This window comes from Astyanax mexicanus, chromosome 10, assembly GCF_023375975.1.
Source record: "Astyanax mexicanus isolate ESR-SI-001 chromosome 10, AstMex3_surface, whole genome shotgun sequence".
NCBI classification, from domain to species: Eukaryota; Metazoa; Chordata; class Actinopteri; order Characiformes; family Acestrorhamphidae; genus Astyanax; species Astyanax mexicanus.
The window spans coordinates 27,012,578-27,027,717 of NC_064417.1; the positions used below are offsets into that span (position 1 = coordinate 27,012,578).

Consider the following 15,140-nt stretch of genomic DNA (forward strand, 5'->3'; position numbering starts at 1 on the left):
ATTTATTTCTTTATTTTTTCTGTTTACTTTTTAATCTCTTTTACAAAAGTTTGCTAATTTTGCAATATCTGTTCTACTTTCAATCCCATGTTTGTCATGAGCTCTTTAGTGAGTTAGTGTAACTCCTTTGTGGCACTTGCTTTATATTTACTGTGTACTTTTTAATATATATAAAATAGGAAGACACACTGACCCACACAGTGTCATGTGATCTGTGACATAGAGCTTTCCCATGATGCAATGGGGTGCAGTTGATTTTTTAAATTTGATTAAAAATGAAGGAAATATGTACAGAGGATTTTTTTTGAGGTATTGTGGTGTTAGTTTGTGGTGAACTAGATGTTTATGGGTTGTTGTTTTGCGTTTTTTGGTGTTTTTGGGTAATTCTGAGCAGTCACCACGAAGAAGTAAAGCGTGCTTTAAAAGGCCCCCGTCTCCCAGGCACTAATGTACTGGCTCTGTAGTCAGTACTGAACACTGGGAAACTGTTACTTGTCTAAAGTATGTGAAATCAAAAACACAAGGGAAAGCTAATGGGAAAAACTGGGTATTCAGGGAAATAAAAGGAATTTATTTATTTATTTATTTATTTTTTCTGTTTACTTTTTTATCTATTTTACAAAAGTTTGCTTATTTTGCAATATCTGTTCTACTTTCAATCCTATGTTTGTCATGAGCTCTTTAGTGAGTTAGTGTAACTCCTTTGTGGCACTTGCTTTATATTTACTGCGTACTTTTTAATATATATAAAATAGGAAGACACACTGACCCACACAGTGTCATGTGATCTGTGACATAGAGCTTTCCCATGATGCAATGGGGTGCAGTTGAATTTTTAAATTTGATTAAAAATGAAGGAAATATGTACAGAGGATTTTTTCTGAGGTATTGTGGTGTTAGTTTGTGGTGAACTAGATGTTTATGGGTTGTTGTTTTGCGTTTTTTGGTGTTTTTGGGTAATTCTGAGCAGTCACCACGAAGAAGTAAAGCGTGCTTTAAAAGGCCCCCGTCTCCCAGGCACTAATGTATTGGCTCTGTAGTCAGTACTGAACACTGGGAAACTGTTACTTGTCTAAAGTATGTGAAATCAACAACACAAGGGAAAGCTAATGGGAAAAACTGGGTATTCAGGGAAATAAAAGGATTTTTTTTTTTTTCTGTTTACTTTTTAATCTCTTTTACAAAAGTTTGCTTATTTTGCAATATCCGTTCTACTTTCAATCCCATGTTTGCCATGAGCTCTTTAGTGAGTTAGTGTAGCTCCTTTGTGGCACTTGCTTTATATTTACTGTGTACTTTTTAATATATATAAAATAGGAAGACACACTGACCCACACAGTGTCATGTGATCTGTGACATAGAGCTTTCCCATGATACAATGGGGTGCAGTTGAATTTTTAAATTTGATTAAAAATGAAGGAAATATGTACAGAGGATTTTTTCTGAGGTATTGTGGTGTTAGTTTGTGGTGAAATAAATGTTTATGGGTTGTTGTTTTGCGTTCTTTGGTGTTTTTTTGGTAATTCTGAGCAGTCACCACGAAGAAGTAAAGCGTGCTAGGACCGTGCTTTAAAAGGCCCCCGTCTCCCAGGCACTAATGTATTGGCTCTGTAGTCAGTACTGAACACTGGGAAACTGTTACTTGTCTAAAGTATGTGAAATCAACAACACAAGGGAAAGCTAATGGGAAAAACTGGGTATTCAGGGAAATAAAATGAATTAATTTTATTTATTTTTTTCTGTTTACTTTTTAATCTCTTTTACAAAAGTCTGCTTATTTTGCAATATCCGTTCTACTTTCAATCCCATGTTTGCCATGAGCTCTTTAGTGAGTTAGTGTAGCTCCTTTGTGGCACTTGCTTTATATTTACTGTGTACTTTTTGATATATATAAAATAGGAAGACACACTGACCCACACAGTGTCATGTGATCTGTGACATAGAGCTTTCCCATGATGCAATGGGGTGCAGTTGAATTTTTAAATTTGATTAAAAATATTATACCTTCCCTCAACACTATTACACCTTTACATTACACCAGGGGTCTCAAAGTACCGGCCCACGCGGTTTCATACGGCCCCTCACGGGTTAACAAAATAAACATACATCTGGCCCGCAATTCAATTTAATTATTTATGCTTTATTATGTTCGTTTTCATATTTTATCTTAACTTGTATTTTGGTGTGTGTGTGTGTGGTTTTTGTTTTTTTGCTTACGCTGCGTTGCCTGCTTTAGTCTTCAGTAGCCTTCTACAGTCTAACCTTGCAGCCGTGGTGTGTCCACTAAACTCCGTAGTTATAAACATCCTGAGGTTAGCAGCGCGCTAACTGACCTGTTTATAATGTAATCCGAGCAGTGCCTCCGTGACGGCTGCTCTAAACTGCTGCTGTTAGCTGCTTGGGCTGAAAGATGAACTGTAGAGAGCTGTATTATCCGGTTAGTGGGGTTATTTTATTTCATACACAGAAGAACTTAAAAAATTTCAAAACGCTCCAGACAGGCTCAGCTGAGTCCTGTAGCCCGTGGCTGGGCTGTAGCTCTGACTAAGCAAAGACTGCGGGCTTGTGGTGCTGCAGCTGCAGCTCCGACTAGTGGTTGGATGAGGAACTGCTAAATCTGAGGAAATGCTAAATCTGTCACAGCTCACAATTTTTGATTTTATATTTATTAAGCCTTATTTCAGTATCAAACGTTTTGATCAAAGTTAATATAACTTGTACTTGATGTAATTTCTATTCACTTGAATAGTTTGGTTCTTGATTGATGGAGTTTTTGGATTTCATAACATGACAAATTAAAAGGATTTATGTTAATAGAGCAACAAGCAAACATTTTTCCATGCAACTGTAATATTTGATTGAATAAATAGTATATTGAGAGTTATTTAACATTAAGGAGTAATTACATTCATTTTATATTACATCTGGTTACATTTTCTTATATTTGTAAGTTACATCTGGCCCTCAGAGGACAGCCAATATGTCAATGTGGCCCTCGGCAAAAATGAGTTTGAGACCCCTGCATTACACCTTCCCTTAACAATATTATACCTTCCCTTAACACTATTACACCTTTAACATTACACCTTCCCTCAACACTATTACACCTTTAACATTACCCCTTCCCTCAACACTATTACACCTTCCCTCAACACTATTACACCTTTAACATTACACCTTCCCTCAACACTATCACACCTTTAACATTACACCTTCCCTCAACACTATCACACCTTTCCACTACACCTTCCCTTAACATCATTATACTTTCATTAAGATTCTAGGTCCTGAGAGACAGCGGTGTGTCCTCCACGTCTTTGTGGTGCATGTTTGAGATGCTCCGAAGTATGAAGTCCTCGGTGGCTGTCCCGTCACATTTCATGACTCCATCTGCACAAATAGAAAAAGACAAATTAGAAATCTCAGAAAATGTTGAAGATGGCCATTTATTTTTGTCCCACAACAAACTATTTTAAATTGCCTTATTTATGTAATATTCACATAAACTTACTTCTTCACACTATGGCTTAGCTAACGCTAAGCTAACGGCAGGAATACACATTTAACACCTGACGAGAATTATCGTGCCGTTTTAATTCTCACACATCATATTAAGCTATTTTAATTATTTTTTTCCCACAACAAACTATTTTAAATTGCCTTATTTATGTAATATTCACATAAACTTACTTCTTCATGCTATGGCTTAGCTAATGCTAAGCTAACGATAAGCTAACGCTAAGCTAAAGGCGGGAATACACATTTAACACCTGACGAGAATTATCGTGCCGTTTTAATTCTCACACATCATATTAAGCTATTTTAATATTTTTTTTCCCACAACAAACTATTTTAAATTGCCTTATTTATGTAATATTAACATAAACTTACTTCTTCATGCTATGGCTTAGCTAACGCTAAGCTAAAGGCGGGAATACACATTTAACACCTGACCAGAATTATTGTGCCGTTTTAATTCTCACACATCATATTAAGCTATTTTAATAAATGTTTTCCCACAACAAACTATTTTAAATTGCCTTATTTATGTAATATTAACATAAACTTACTTCTTCAGGCTATTCAAAATGCACTTGATATTGCCCCCAGTTGCCTAGGTTAATTGTGGGTGCCACAAACTTATATAACTTAACGCTAGCTTAGCGAATTTAGCCAAAGACGGTTCTTTGATTTAGCTTAGATTGGCTTATCAGCCTAGCTCTGGTTAGTGCATTGACTTAATGACCGGACAATGCTTCTATGTTAAAGCTTCGGTTACAGTAAATATTATTTGCATTACGGTCGTTCTCAAAAGTAATTCCAATTCCATTTTAACTATGGCCACTGTTTAGCTATCGTTAGCTAGCTAGCTAGTTAGCTAACTGCCTGGGAAGAGAGGCAACGCCAGCAGGTTCAGGTTAAGACCACAGAGCTAAAACAACTAACACTACAAATACATTAACTTATACATATCGTCTTACCTTATAGCTTGGCAGCTGAGTCCGGTCCGGAGCGGAGCTGAGCTGAGCGAGCTGAACTGAATGAGCTGAGCTGAGCTACTGCAGCAGCCAAAAAATGTTTAGCGTGTTTTGCCTCGGCATATCAGAGTGGAGTTTATGATGACGTGCGGTCTCAGCAAATCAGAGTGGCGTTGACTGGTTGAAATCAACTTAACAATTTTCCACATAAATTGCATTTCCAAATAAAAATAAAAACATACGTAAATAAATACCTATATTCGTTAATTAATTAAATAGATAAAAAATATAATACTCAAATAAATAATTAGAAATAAATGATGCTTAATCATAAATAATCTATATTCATAGTGATTAACAATATTGATAACAACAATTTTGACATACATTTAAAAATAAATATATTCTTAAATAATGTTAATTTCCTGCACCTGTATTAGACGTCCCCATAACGTCCAAAAAAGTGACCTAGTTGGACGTTCAAATGTTTAACTGCATATTGACGTCCAAGTGGGGTCATAGTTAGACGTCCAAATAGCGGACCTAGTTTGCACGTCGTGTAGACGTACAGAATTGGTCTTGGACCGACCGACGCAATATAGACATGATCTGCACGTCCATAAGACGTCTAATGTTTAGTGGGCTCTATTAGAGGTTCTCTGATAAAAATCAGTTTATAAATGTTTAATCTTGTTTATACTGATTAAAATGTGCTTGTTTCCTCAACACAGAACAATATTAAATGTTTCTAAAAAGCCTACTTCATTTTGTTACTTTAGCATCAGCTCCGTAATCAATTAATTTAGCCTAAATGGGTTAGGTTAGCACTCAGCAGCAGTAATGCTAGCACCTTTACTCCGTAAAACCTGTTTTTTTAATGAACAAAACCTGAAATATAAATTAAAAAATACTTTATTATAATTTGCGAAAATTAAGAGGTTTTCCAAAAAAATCTTCAATTAATTTAGCATTTTTAATTAGTGTTTTTAGCCATTTAGATCCATTCTCAGTGCTTCAGTGAGGACTCACTCGCGGGCTCCCTCTAGCCGTATGCAGTAATTCTCTGGTCTGACGGGAGAGAGAGAAAGTGGGTAGGCTCTTTATAAAACAGCTCTGGCCATAGCTCCAGTAATGCTAATGCTAAATTGCAAAGCTATACAACCACTTTCAATTTCACTTCGTAGTCTGTCTGTCTCCTCCCTCAGTGTGTGTGTGTTTAGCTGCCCTTACGCGCCTGTGTCGACGCTAGCTCGCTGGGTTTATGTTCTTCTCGTGAAATTAACGTTGACTTTAGTATGATAGTTTTTTATTGACGTTTTTTGATGAAATTATATAGTTTAAGCAATATTCGAGCGCTTTAAGACAACCTCTGCTACTTTACCAAACAGATACATGAGTGAAGATATTGATTTTACCTCAGGAAACTTGTTAGCCTAGCTTGTATTAGGTAACGTAGTAAGCTAATATCTAGCTTAGCTTAGCTAACTAATTACAGCACTTTTGCAGGAGCAGTTTGTTTTAGCTGGTTAGCGCAGGTGGTGAACCTGACCCGAGAATGCGCCGCTTCACTCATGTCGCTAAAACAGAGCTCACGACTCTTCGGTGGAAAACATAGCTAGCTAGCTAAGCTAGTTAACTAGCTAACCTGGTAAATTTGCAGCTGCATGGTTGTGTTTCTCGGTTTAAATGACAAAAATCTGCTGAAATGGATGGTGTGATTTCCCTGAGCTCAGACTCCGGCTCTGAGGGGGACTCTGACATTGAGTTTGTTGGGAGTTACAGTAATGAGCGAGAAGACGCAGTGCCGTTCATCAGAGCCGAACTACTCGCTGTTACACCGGTAAGTCACCACATTAGAAAAGTTACAAAAGAGTATTAGCTAGCTAGGTAACCAGCTTAAATTGAATTTATCCTGTTTTTGTTTGAGTAACTGTCTCTACTAGTTAGAGAAGAGGTTCTACTATAAATTCTGCAGAAACTGCGAGTGTGATTGCAGCGGAGCAGTATTCCTGTGGCGTATGTATTGGTTGCTTAGGTGTTACAAGGAAAGTGGTGTTGGTTTCAACTGTGGCGGTTAAGTTGATGCTAAGGGGTTGCTATGAGGTTGCTAAGGCGATACTGTGGAATTAGTGTTGGTCTCTAAGGTGTTACTGGGTGGTAGCATTTTTTGCTATTGTATTGGTGTTGGTTGCTAAGGTGTTGCTAGGAGGTTACTAAGCTTATGCTTTGCCATTGGTGTTGGTTACTAATGTGTTGCTAAGGTGCTACTAACAGATTACTAAGGTGTTGCTATGGAATTAGTGTTGGTCACTTTTAGGTGATACTTGTTGGTTGCAAAGTATTTGTTATTGTATAGGTGTTCTTTGTTCAGGTGTTTTAAGAAGGTTGCTAAGGTGATACTATGAAATTTGTGTTGGTTACTAAGGTGGTTGTTTAGTTTATATGTGCTTGCTAAGTTGTTACTATGGAATTAGTGTTGGTCACTAAGGTGTTATAAGGTCGTTGCAGAGTTTTGCTGTTGTATCGGTGTTGGTTGCTAAGGTATTGCTAGGAGATTGCTAAGGTGATGCTTTGCCATTGTTGTTGGTTACTAAGGTGTTGCCGAGGTGTTGCTAGGAGTTGTTTCTAGGTGGTTGCAAACTTTTTACTGTTTTATTGGTGTTGGTTGCTAAGGTGTTTCTAGGAGGTTACTAAGTTGTTGCTAAGGTGTTGCCAGATGATTCTGTTGAATTGTTGTTGGTTACTATAACATTGCTAGGTGGTTGCAAACTTTTTGTGGTGGTATTGGAGTTGGTTGCCAAGGTGTTGCTAAGAGGTTACTAAGGTGATGCTTTGGCATTGGTGTTGGTTACTAAGGTGGAGCTAGGTGGGTGCTAAGATTCTAGGTGTTTGCTACATTGTTGCTAGGACGTTACTTAGGTGATGCTATGGAATCAGTGTTGGTTATTAAGGTGTTACGAGGTGGTTGCTAAGTTGTTGCAATGGTATTGGTGTTGGTTGTTGGTCAGGATGTTGGGTGATTACCAGCTTGTCCCCCTCTCAATGCTGGGGGAGCTGGGGACAAGCTGGTAATCACCCCCTCTAGCCAACGCCTGACACTAAGCATTGTGGCATAGTTCCATTGTATAGTTTCAGGTTTATCTGTTCCACAGGGTCCTATTTTATAGGTAGTGTTAAATTTTATAGTGCATTAGTTAAAGGGTTTTATAACCCGCATCAGTTTAATGAGAGCATTAATTCAGAATAATTTAAAGCAGTCTAAACAGTTTAGTAGTTGAAGTAGTTTGTGTTTGTGTGTTCATATTATGCAGTAAACTAAAAATGAACAAAAATGGAGATGCTTGTTTTTAATTTCACAGCCACATATCAACATTATATCTGTGTCATAAAATGGCAATAATATAATTTGTCACAGTTAATTTTGGAAGAGTGTATTGTCCTTAAAAATAGTTACTGTTATTGAGTCTCACCATTTTGTGTATGTTTCTCTTAGGTTCTGATCGATATAACAGGACATAGGTTTTCCCCTGTAAAGCCAAGGCCCCGACGAAAATCAAGACAAGAGCAGACTTCCACCATTGAAGTCATAGATCTAAATAATTACCATCTTCCTAGCAACTTCTTTGATACTGATGCACAGCAACAGAGAAAATCTATGGCTCACACACCAACAAATGCACAAAACCACTGTGTGGATTCTGCTATCCAGGCTGTAACCAAACCTAGTGGAAATTTTCCACAGTCTTCATGCACTCTAAATCTTGAAAAAGATGTAATTTATTTGGATACTGTTGACAATGACAGGAATGAGTTGCCTGTTTCTATATCTTCTGATCAGGATAATTCTTCCAGAGGTAAAAACAGTTCTCTTTACTCATGTTCAGAAGACCAACCTGAAATCAGAGCACAAGAACAATCAGATAGACTTCAAAATGTATCTACAAAGAACCTCACGAACAATGATGTTCATGAGGAACTGCAAAACACTACAAACTCCCAGCAAAAGTACTCACCAGCTGCTGACCACAGCACAGAACAACACAAGAAACATGACAAGCCAATGGACTCTCCACAAAGTTGGCTTGACACAGCACCTTCACCATTTAGCCTGGACAGTCCTTACTACTGTCCGAGCGAAATAGATGATTTGATCTTCTCTGAAGAATCCTGCGTTGCAGATAACAAGGGGCAGTTATCTGCAACATACAGCCTCACATGTGTTCCTCAGAATGAATTTCTGCCCAGCACATCTAAAGAAATAACAGATTTGCACAAAAAAGAACACACACAAGTTCAACCAAATTTCACCTGCAAGACTTTATCTACCTCAGGTGGAGCATCCCCCACCTCCAGTCTGCCTTGTGCTCAGCCTTACAGCCCTACATCCACAGAAATCCTTGCTGGCGACTCTCCAGACACATCTTCAAGCTCACCTGATCTTGGCATAGAGAGTCTGCCCAATAGCCCTTCCAGTCTGTCACAAATGCCTTCCATTACAGAGAGAATGTTATTCAGCAGTAAAGACTATTTGGAAAGCTCTTCTCCAAGTAAGTTTAGAAGCAATAGCCTGGATGATAAGGATAAGCATGATGATGGACACTCAGAATCTCAAAAGGATGACAGGCAGCATATTTCTCTGGTGCAATTAAAAAAGCTGAAACACTTAATCGGAGGAGGAGGTCAGGCTATGGTAAATATTTCTAACTGCTATTTCTCTTTTACAGTCATGGTCTCTCATTGCCATGCCAACTTTACACATAAGCTACATTTTTATACACAAAAAGCCAAAAGGTTTAGAGGTAATAGCCATAATGCATACATGTTGACTCTCCGTTCTTTATTTATCCTGCACTTTCCTTTAACAGCCTGAAGATGATGAGGAAGAAGAAGAAGATGACGACTATGGTCAAGCTGAGCCACTGTGCAGACAGAGCCTGAGCCTAGTCTATAGCACAATCGAGGAGAGCTACCCAGAGGGCACTTTGCAGCTTCTCTCTGATTTAATACAGCCTCGTTACTACCCCCCTCTGGACATCACCTCTCACCTTCTGAAAGGAATCCTCCTGGACCCACACTCTACAGAAGTCTTGGCATTAGAGGCCTACAATCTGCTGATGAGGACACAGAAGTGAGTGGAATCTCCACTTAATAGTGATGGTCAATTAGGGTTATTGTAAGAGACAAATTTAATCTTAAGTATCCATTAGTATTGAAGACCAATTCATTGTATTTAATGTGGCCAGGATTTCTAAGTAGAACTGTATATACACTGAGAACTTTATACCTAAGCCTGACTGAATGCACAGCACCAACTGTCTGAAACTGCTCCAATCCTGACATTCTGTCTGAAGAATTCTGTCTGAAATTGACCCTGTCTCAAATTGACCCTGTCTCAAAAACAATCAAAATTGTCTGAAACTTACACCTGTCTTAACACTTTTTTGCTTAAATCAAGCAAATTACATACTATATGATATTTGTGATGGTTTAAATTACTGCATAGTGACGGCTATCTCTAGGGACTGCTATATTTAAGAAAGTGTTTTTTTAATCCAGATACCACCCTGCAGATGTATCAACAGTTCCGTGGGACTGGGATTTGTTAACATCAGTGATGTCTGAACAGGTAAGCATCATTAAAACACTGTAAAACAAACGAAACAGCATCCAAGTGTTACTGTAAAAAAATTAATTGTTGTTTGGGATATTTACGGTGTAATGTTTGGTGTTCGTGAGGATGAAACAACAAGGATTCGGAGTGAGGTCTGCTGCCTGCTGTTCCAGTACGTACTGCAGTTGCTAGAAGATGACTTCCATTTTAAGCTCCCACTTCGCCTAAACCTTTCTATTGCTAAGAAAATGATTTCATGTGATCAGAAGTTCAGACAAGTTAGGTGAGTCAAAATCTGAATGCAAGCTTATTTATTTACATGACTTTAGAGGAAAGAGTGTTTGTAGTATTTATCATTTCATTTATATCGCAATATACACTGACATGCCGAGGGATGGGATACAATATATACAGTAAATTTACCATGAAGTGTTACTGCCAGGAACGGCTTGGGAATATATTTTATAAGGGTGAGGGCAAGGTCATGAATTGTTGGAAATGGAGTGAGGCCTGATGGGGGTGCCCAAAGGATGGGACATTACATTTTTTAAAAACTGTAGTCATTTAACCTTCCTCGCTCCACAATGTCATATGTGTACATAGAATGCCTCATAGAAAGCTAATACTACCACCCACAGTGGACAGCGCAGTGGATTTTAATGTTTGTGTCTGGTGATGTCTAAAATTGCCCGTGCAAGCAGACACGCAATGCATCCATTTGCTTTCATGGGTCATGGTAAAATACTAGTTTGTGTCCCATGACATCTGGCATGCCAGTGTATATCACAATGTTGTACACTTAGGAACTGTAGGTACTAACATTGTCTCTTTCCTTCATAGGGATGTCATAAATTGGCTATTAGATGCAGCAAAGCAGTCGTTCTGTAATTCAGAGGATGGCAAAATGCAAAACAGCGAACAAAATTGCAGTCTTAAGTAAGTTTGTTTAGTTTACAACAATGATAAACATAAACTGGACATGTTCTATATTTTATGTATTTTATTGTTGCCTAAAAATCAGTATAGTTCAGGAAGTTTGAAAAATAAAACATCTGTACCTTTTCATCACATAGAAGTGCTGGTCAACGAATTAGAATAATCAGTCGCAGAGGTCGCGCTGCTTACTCATGATTGATTTTACAACTTAGAAATTCTACTCAACCCTGACTTTATACTGCACAGTGAACACTCTTCACAGAAAACAAAAATTCGAGCATTTATTCTAATTCAATGAAACGGTTTCTCCATTATTCTAATTCAATAAAACAACAGTGTCACAGTTAAATGGCCTAAATGGGCCTTTTGGATAGCTCAGCTGAGCAAATTTTTTTTCAAGGTAACGAGTTCTGTGATTAGTCTAACGAGTAGGACAGGTGCGGTGAACACCTGATTTGCTTTCTGCACAAAAAATGCATTCAAAGAATTTCATGATTGCACTATTTCAAATTATTCTAATTCGTTGACCAGCACCTGTATATCTGTAAAAAAAAATGTTCTGTGTGCTGTGCCCCCCAGTAGGCTGCAGTGATACTGCTAGGGGATCATGGATAAATAGTTCAAACACAGTCTTTCACAGTAAAAGACGGTATAACAATCAAGCCTGTCAATGAATTTAATAGGTGGTGTTGATTTGTTAACAATAGTTAATAGGTCATGTATTGCTTGGGCTGTATAAGATTTTGTAGTGGGTTAAGTTGGCTACAGGTTGACAGTCTAGTCCTAGTCTAGGAACCCCTGTTAAATGTAAGCAAAGGCAGTTCTATGGAATTGTTTACAGAATCATTTGTAGCACCATTATTTTAAAGAGTGTAGAATGAATCACAGTTTTTGGTGGCATAAAAGCAACAAAAATCAAACCAACCTTTTGGAGCTTAATATTTAGTGTGTGCACTAGAGGGGTGAATAGTACAGTTCAACTAATGTTTAATTAACTTAATGTAGTTTGATATGTAACCTTTACACCAGACATGTCAAACTCAGTTTGGCTCTGGGGCCGGATCCAGACTTTCTGTTCTCAGGTGGGCCGGATCAGTAAAAGAATGTCAACTCCAAATATTTAGCTTTGTTTTTCAGTGCTATGCTTTATTATTCAGCCTACATTTTTAGCCTACCCTACATATTATAATCATGGATGAAAAGGGATCTTTTCTAAGCACAACACATTTATTCATAAAACAATGGAAAAAAATGATTTTCATGTTTGGCGGTGAATGTGTTAACAACTGGTTTATTTTAACAGTTGAGTGAATGCAGTTTTTACACCTGAACCAACTCACCACATCAACAAACTCAAGTGGGAGCTATGAAAAAAATATTTTCACCTTAATTGTCATACTGCTTTGAAATAAATAAAAAAAAGAAATACAAAATAAAAGTTATAGCAGTGCATGGGCAATAAGATTAGACTACATCAGATCAAACTACTAGGCTGGGCCTACTGAAGCTGAGAACATACTGCACAATATTAACTGTCTTTAATATGAAACCAGATGAATCTTATTTTTAATGATCTGGGCCTGGTCCGGCCCGCGGGCCGTATGTTTGACATGCCTGCTTTACACTATCCTGTAATTTGTTCCACAGGATGTTGCTCATTCTGCAGAGGATGTTGTTATTAGCCATGGAGGTGGATCGCACACCCACTTGCTCCTCCAACAAGCTCTCTGAGGAACTGTGCAACAGCCTCAACAGCACTGCCCCAAGCAGACAGCTTAGGTGAGACATAGTGACATGAAGGTGCAGTGACGATAATCTTGCATTCCACAGTTTTCTCAGTCAGAACACTGCTGTAATGGAGAATTTATGTTACTACATAAAGTTGTCTGTCAATTTTAGGTAATACTAGATAAATATAATACTATATAACAGTAATACATATTATACATAGTAATACATAGAATATTGTTATATTGAAGGCACAGTTTGATATTACTACTGCTATAACTTAATACATTTGTGTACCATCTATTTTAGCGATGTCAAAATATGAAAGTTTTTTGTGTGTCTATTAGATTGCTGTTGATAAGCACTCTGGAGAGCAACCTACTGAGATGCAAACTTCTGGAGCTGTTGCTGGACCAGGCCTGCTCTCAAAAAAGACCTCTGCCCATGTCCTTCAAACTGCTGCTTCACTTTCTGCAAACTTGCACATTGGCACCAGATCCATCGGTGAGAGAGCAGTAACCCTCAGTCAGCAAGTTGCAAATCTTCATCACAAGCTTCACGCTTTTATTTGTTTAATCATTGTGCAGCTTTTGGTACACCACTGTTTATTCAACCTGCATTGGACCCATGTTCTTTTTCGTCCATTGCAGGATGGAATTGACAGATGGAGAAGGTGGGATGAGCTGCTGCAGCTTCTGTGGATGCTGATGCTCAGTTATGAAGAAGTGATGACAGGTGAAAACTGAATGCTATCGTATTTGTTTAGGTTGTCACTGAGATGTCGGCCATTACTGAAAGGATTTTTTAGTCTTGAGGGAAGCTAATTTGAGTCTGTGAGAAAATGTGTTTAGAAATTCATGCGCAGTTTCTTTAGTCATAGTATGTGCTTAGATCATACCTGATGTCTTTAAGCATAAGGGTTCTTTGACAATAATGTGACATGAAAGTCAAATTTTGTTTGTTTATTCATTTATTCATGTTGATTCATTACGTTTTTATTGATATCTATATGATAATCTAGTGCAGAAATGCAGTTTAAACTATTTGTGTAATCTTGTGATCAGTTATGATCATATATTATCACGAGATCCTATGTAAGTCACATTTGGAGTTATGAGGCTATAAATAAGGGTTGAAATTCCAACATTCCATAATTCCATCCGACTGATTCTTTACGTTGCTGAAGAAGCAAATTTAATTGGAAGTGAACACAGACAATAATTCAGTATCAATATATATAGTGTTAGAATATGTTTTTATTATGGTAATATTTGATTTTTAAACACATTTTAGTGTAGGTTAGTTACACTATATGTCACCAGTGTGCATTAAATATATCTGTATCATATCAACTGAAAAATTTATTGTGATCTAAATATTTGCTTTATTCTACAGCCCTAATTGGAAGGTTGCTTTTAAAATCATTCCACAATTATACGATGAAGTAAATTCTTAAAGATTTTATGAGTTTAGTAGTATACAAACACACAAATCCACTGATGATGGGTGACAGGCAGATGATGTGTATCCACCAGTTTGACATGGCGAGAAGCAGAAAACTAGTTTCTAAAGTGTGCTATATTATCCCAATAATTTGTTATAAAACACAGAAAAACATAAAATTTGATGGATTTGATCACACAGGGCTCAAAAATGCTTAGCCACTGGTCTAAAATATTTGCATTTTAAATATTTGATTGTATTTTCTCCTGAATTATTACATCAGCAGACATGTTTCCTGTAATACTTTTCTTGCCTTGTGCCCTCTAGGTCACCTTCGATATTCTATCACAGAGCGATTCACATTGATTCGCGCTCCCATGTGGACTCAGAATGACCAGATCACCCGAGCAGCCGTCAAAGAGGCAGCGGAGTCTTTTTTATCTCGGGCAGAGGAGGACAGTGGTCAAGCCCTGCCCTCACAAATCCAAGAGTCTTTATCCCAATTACAGAACCATTTACTGAGCATCCGTTTAAAGTAATAGACAAATGTTTTGAAAAGCACTGTTTTAAATGTTGAATACATTTGTATTTTTATTCCTAATGTGTCTGTGTTTTTATTGTACCTCCCTGTGGCAACAGAGATTTTTTTTGCCACCAAAATGTAATAATTTTACAACTACACTGATGGGTCCATGGGTCATGTATGCTAATCTACACTGCTTGTACACGAGTTGTAGCATCGCTGTACGCACATACCTGGCACGAGGCCAGAGCAATATTGTATGCCAGGTCTTTACAGCACATGCCACAAACTGTCAATTTGGACACCTTTTTTTTTTTTTCAAATTGTTACAGCTTTTACAGTTGGAAACGAGTAAGCAGAAAGAAGTAGAACCTAATTAAAACATGCTTAGATACTGTACATATGAGGCACACAAATATTT

At 37.6% G+C, this 15,140-nt stretch overlaps 1 protein-coding gene and 1 long non-coding RNA gene across 2 annotated transcripts; one reads left to right on the forward strand and one right to left on the reverse strand.

Moving 5' to 3' along the window:
* Positions 1–2,007: 2,007 nt before the first annotated feature.
* On the reverse strand, positions 2,008–4,743 carry LOC111193361 (uncharacterized). The gene is made up of 3 exons (XR_007441024.1): positions 4,482–4,743; positions 3,178–3,390; positions 2,008–3,142 (listed from the first exon to the last, which is right to left on the reverse strand). It is a non-coding gene; the product is annotated as an uncharacterized LOC111193361 (long non-coding RNA).
* An 826-nt stretch (positions 4,744–5,569) lies between these two features.
* On the forward strand, positions 5,570–14,790 carry simc1 (SUMO interacting motifs containing 1). Its single transcript, XM_007237207.4, has 10 exons — positions 5,570–6,318; positions 7,972–9,168; positions 9,344–9,606; positions 10,035–10,104; positions 10,215–10,372; positions 10,930–11,025; positions 12,673–12,804; positions 13,101–13,257; positions 13,404–13,488; positions 14,524–14,790. Exons 1-10 carry the CDS (start codon positions 6,184–6,186, stop codon positions 14,733–14,735), a joined length of 2,505 nt encoding a protein of 834 aa, XP_007237269.2. The 5' UTR covers positions 5,570–6,183; the 3' UTR covers positions 14,736–14,790.
* The last annotated feature ends 350 nt before the right edge of the window (positions 14,791–15,140 follow it).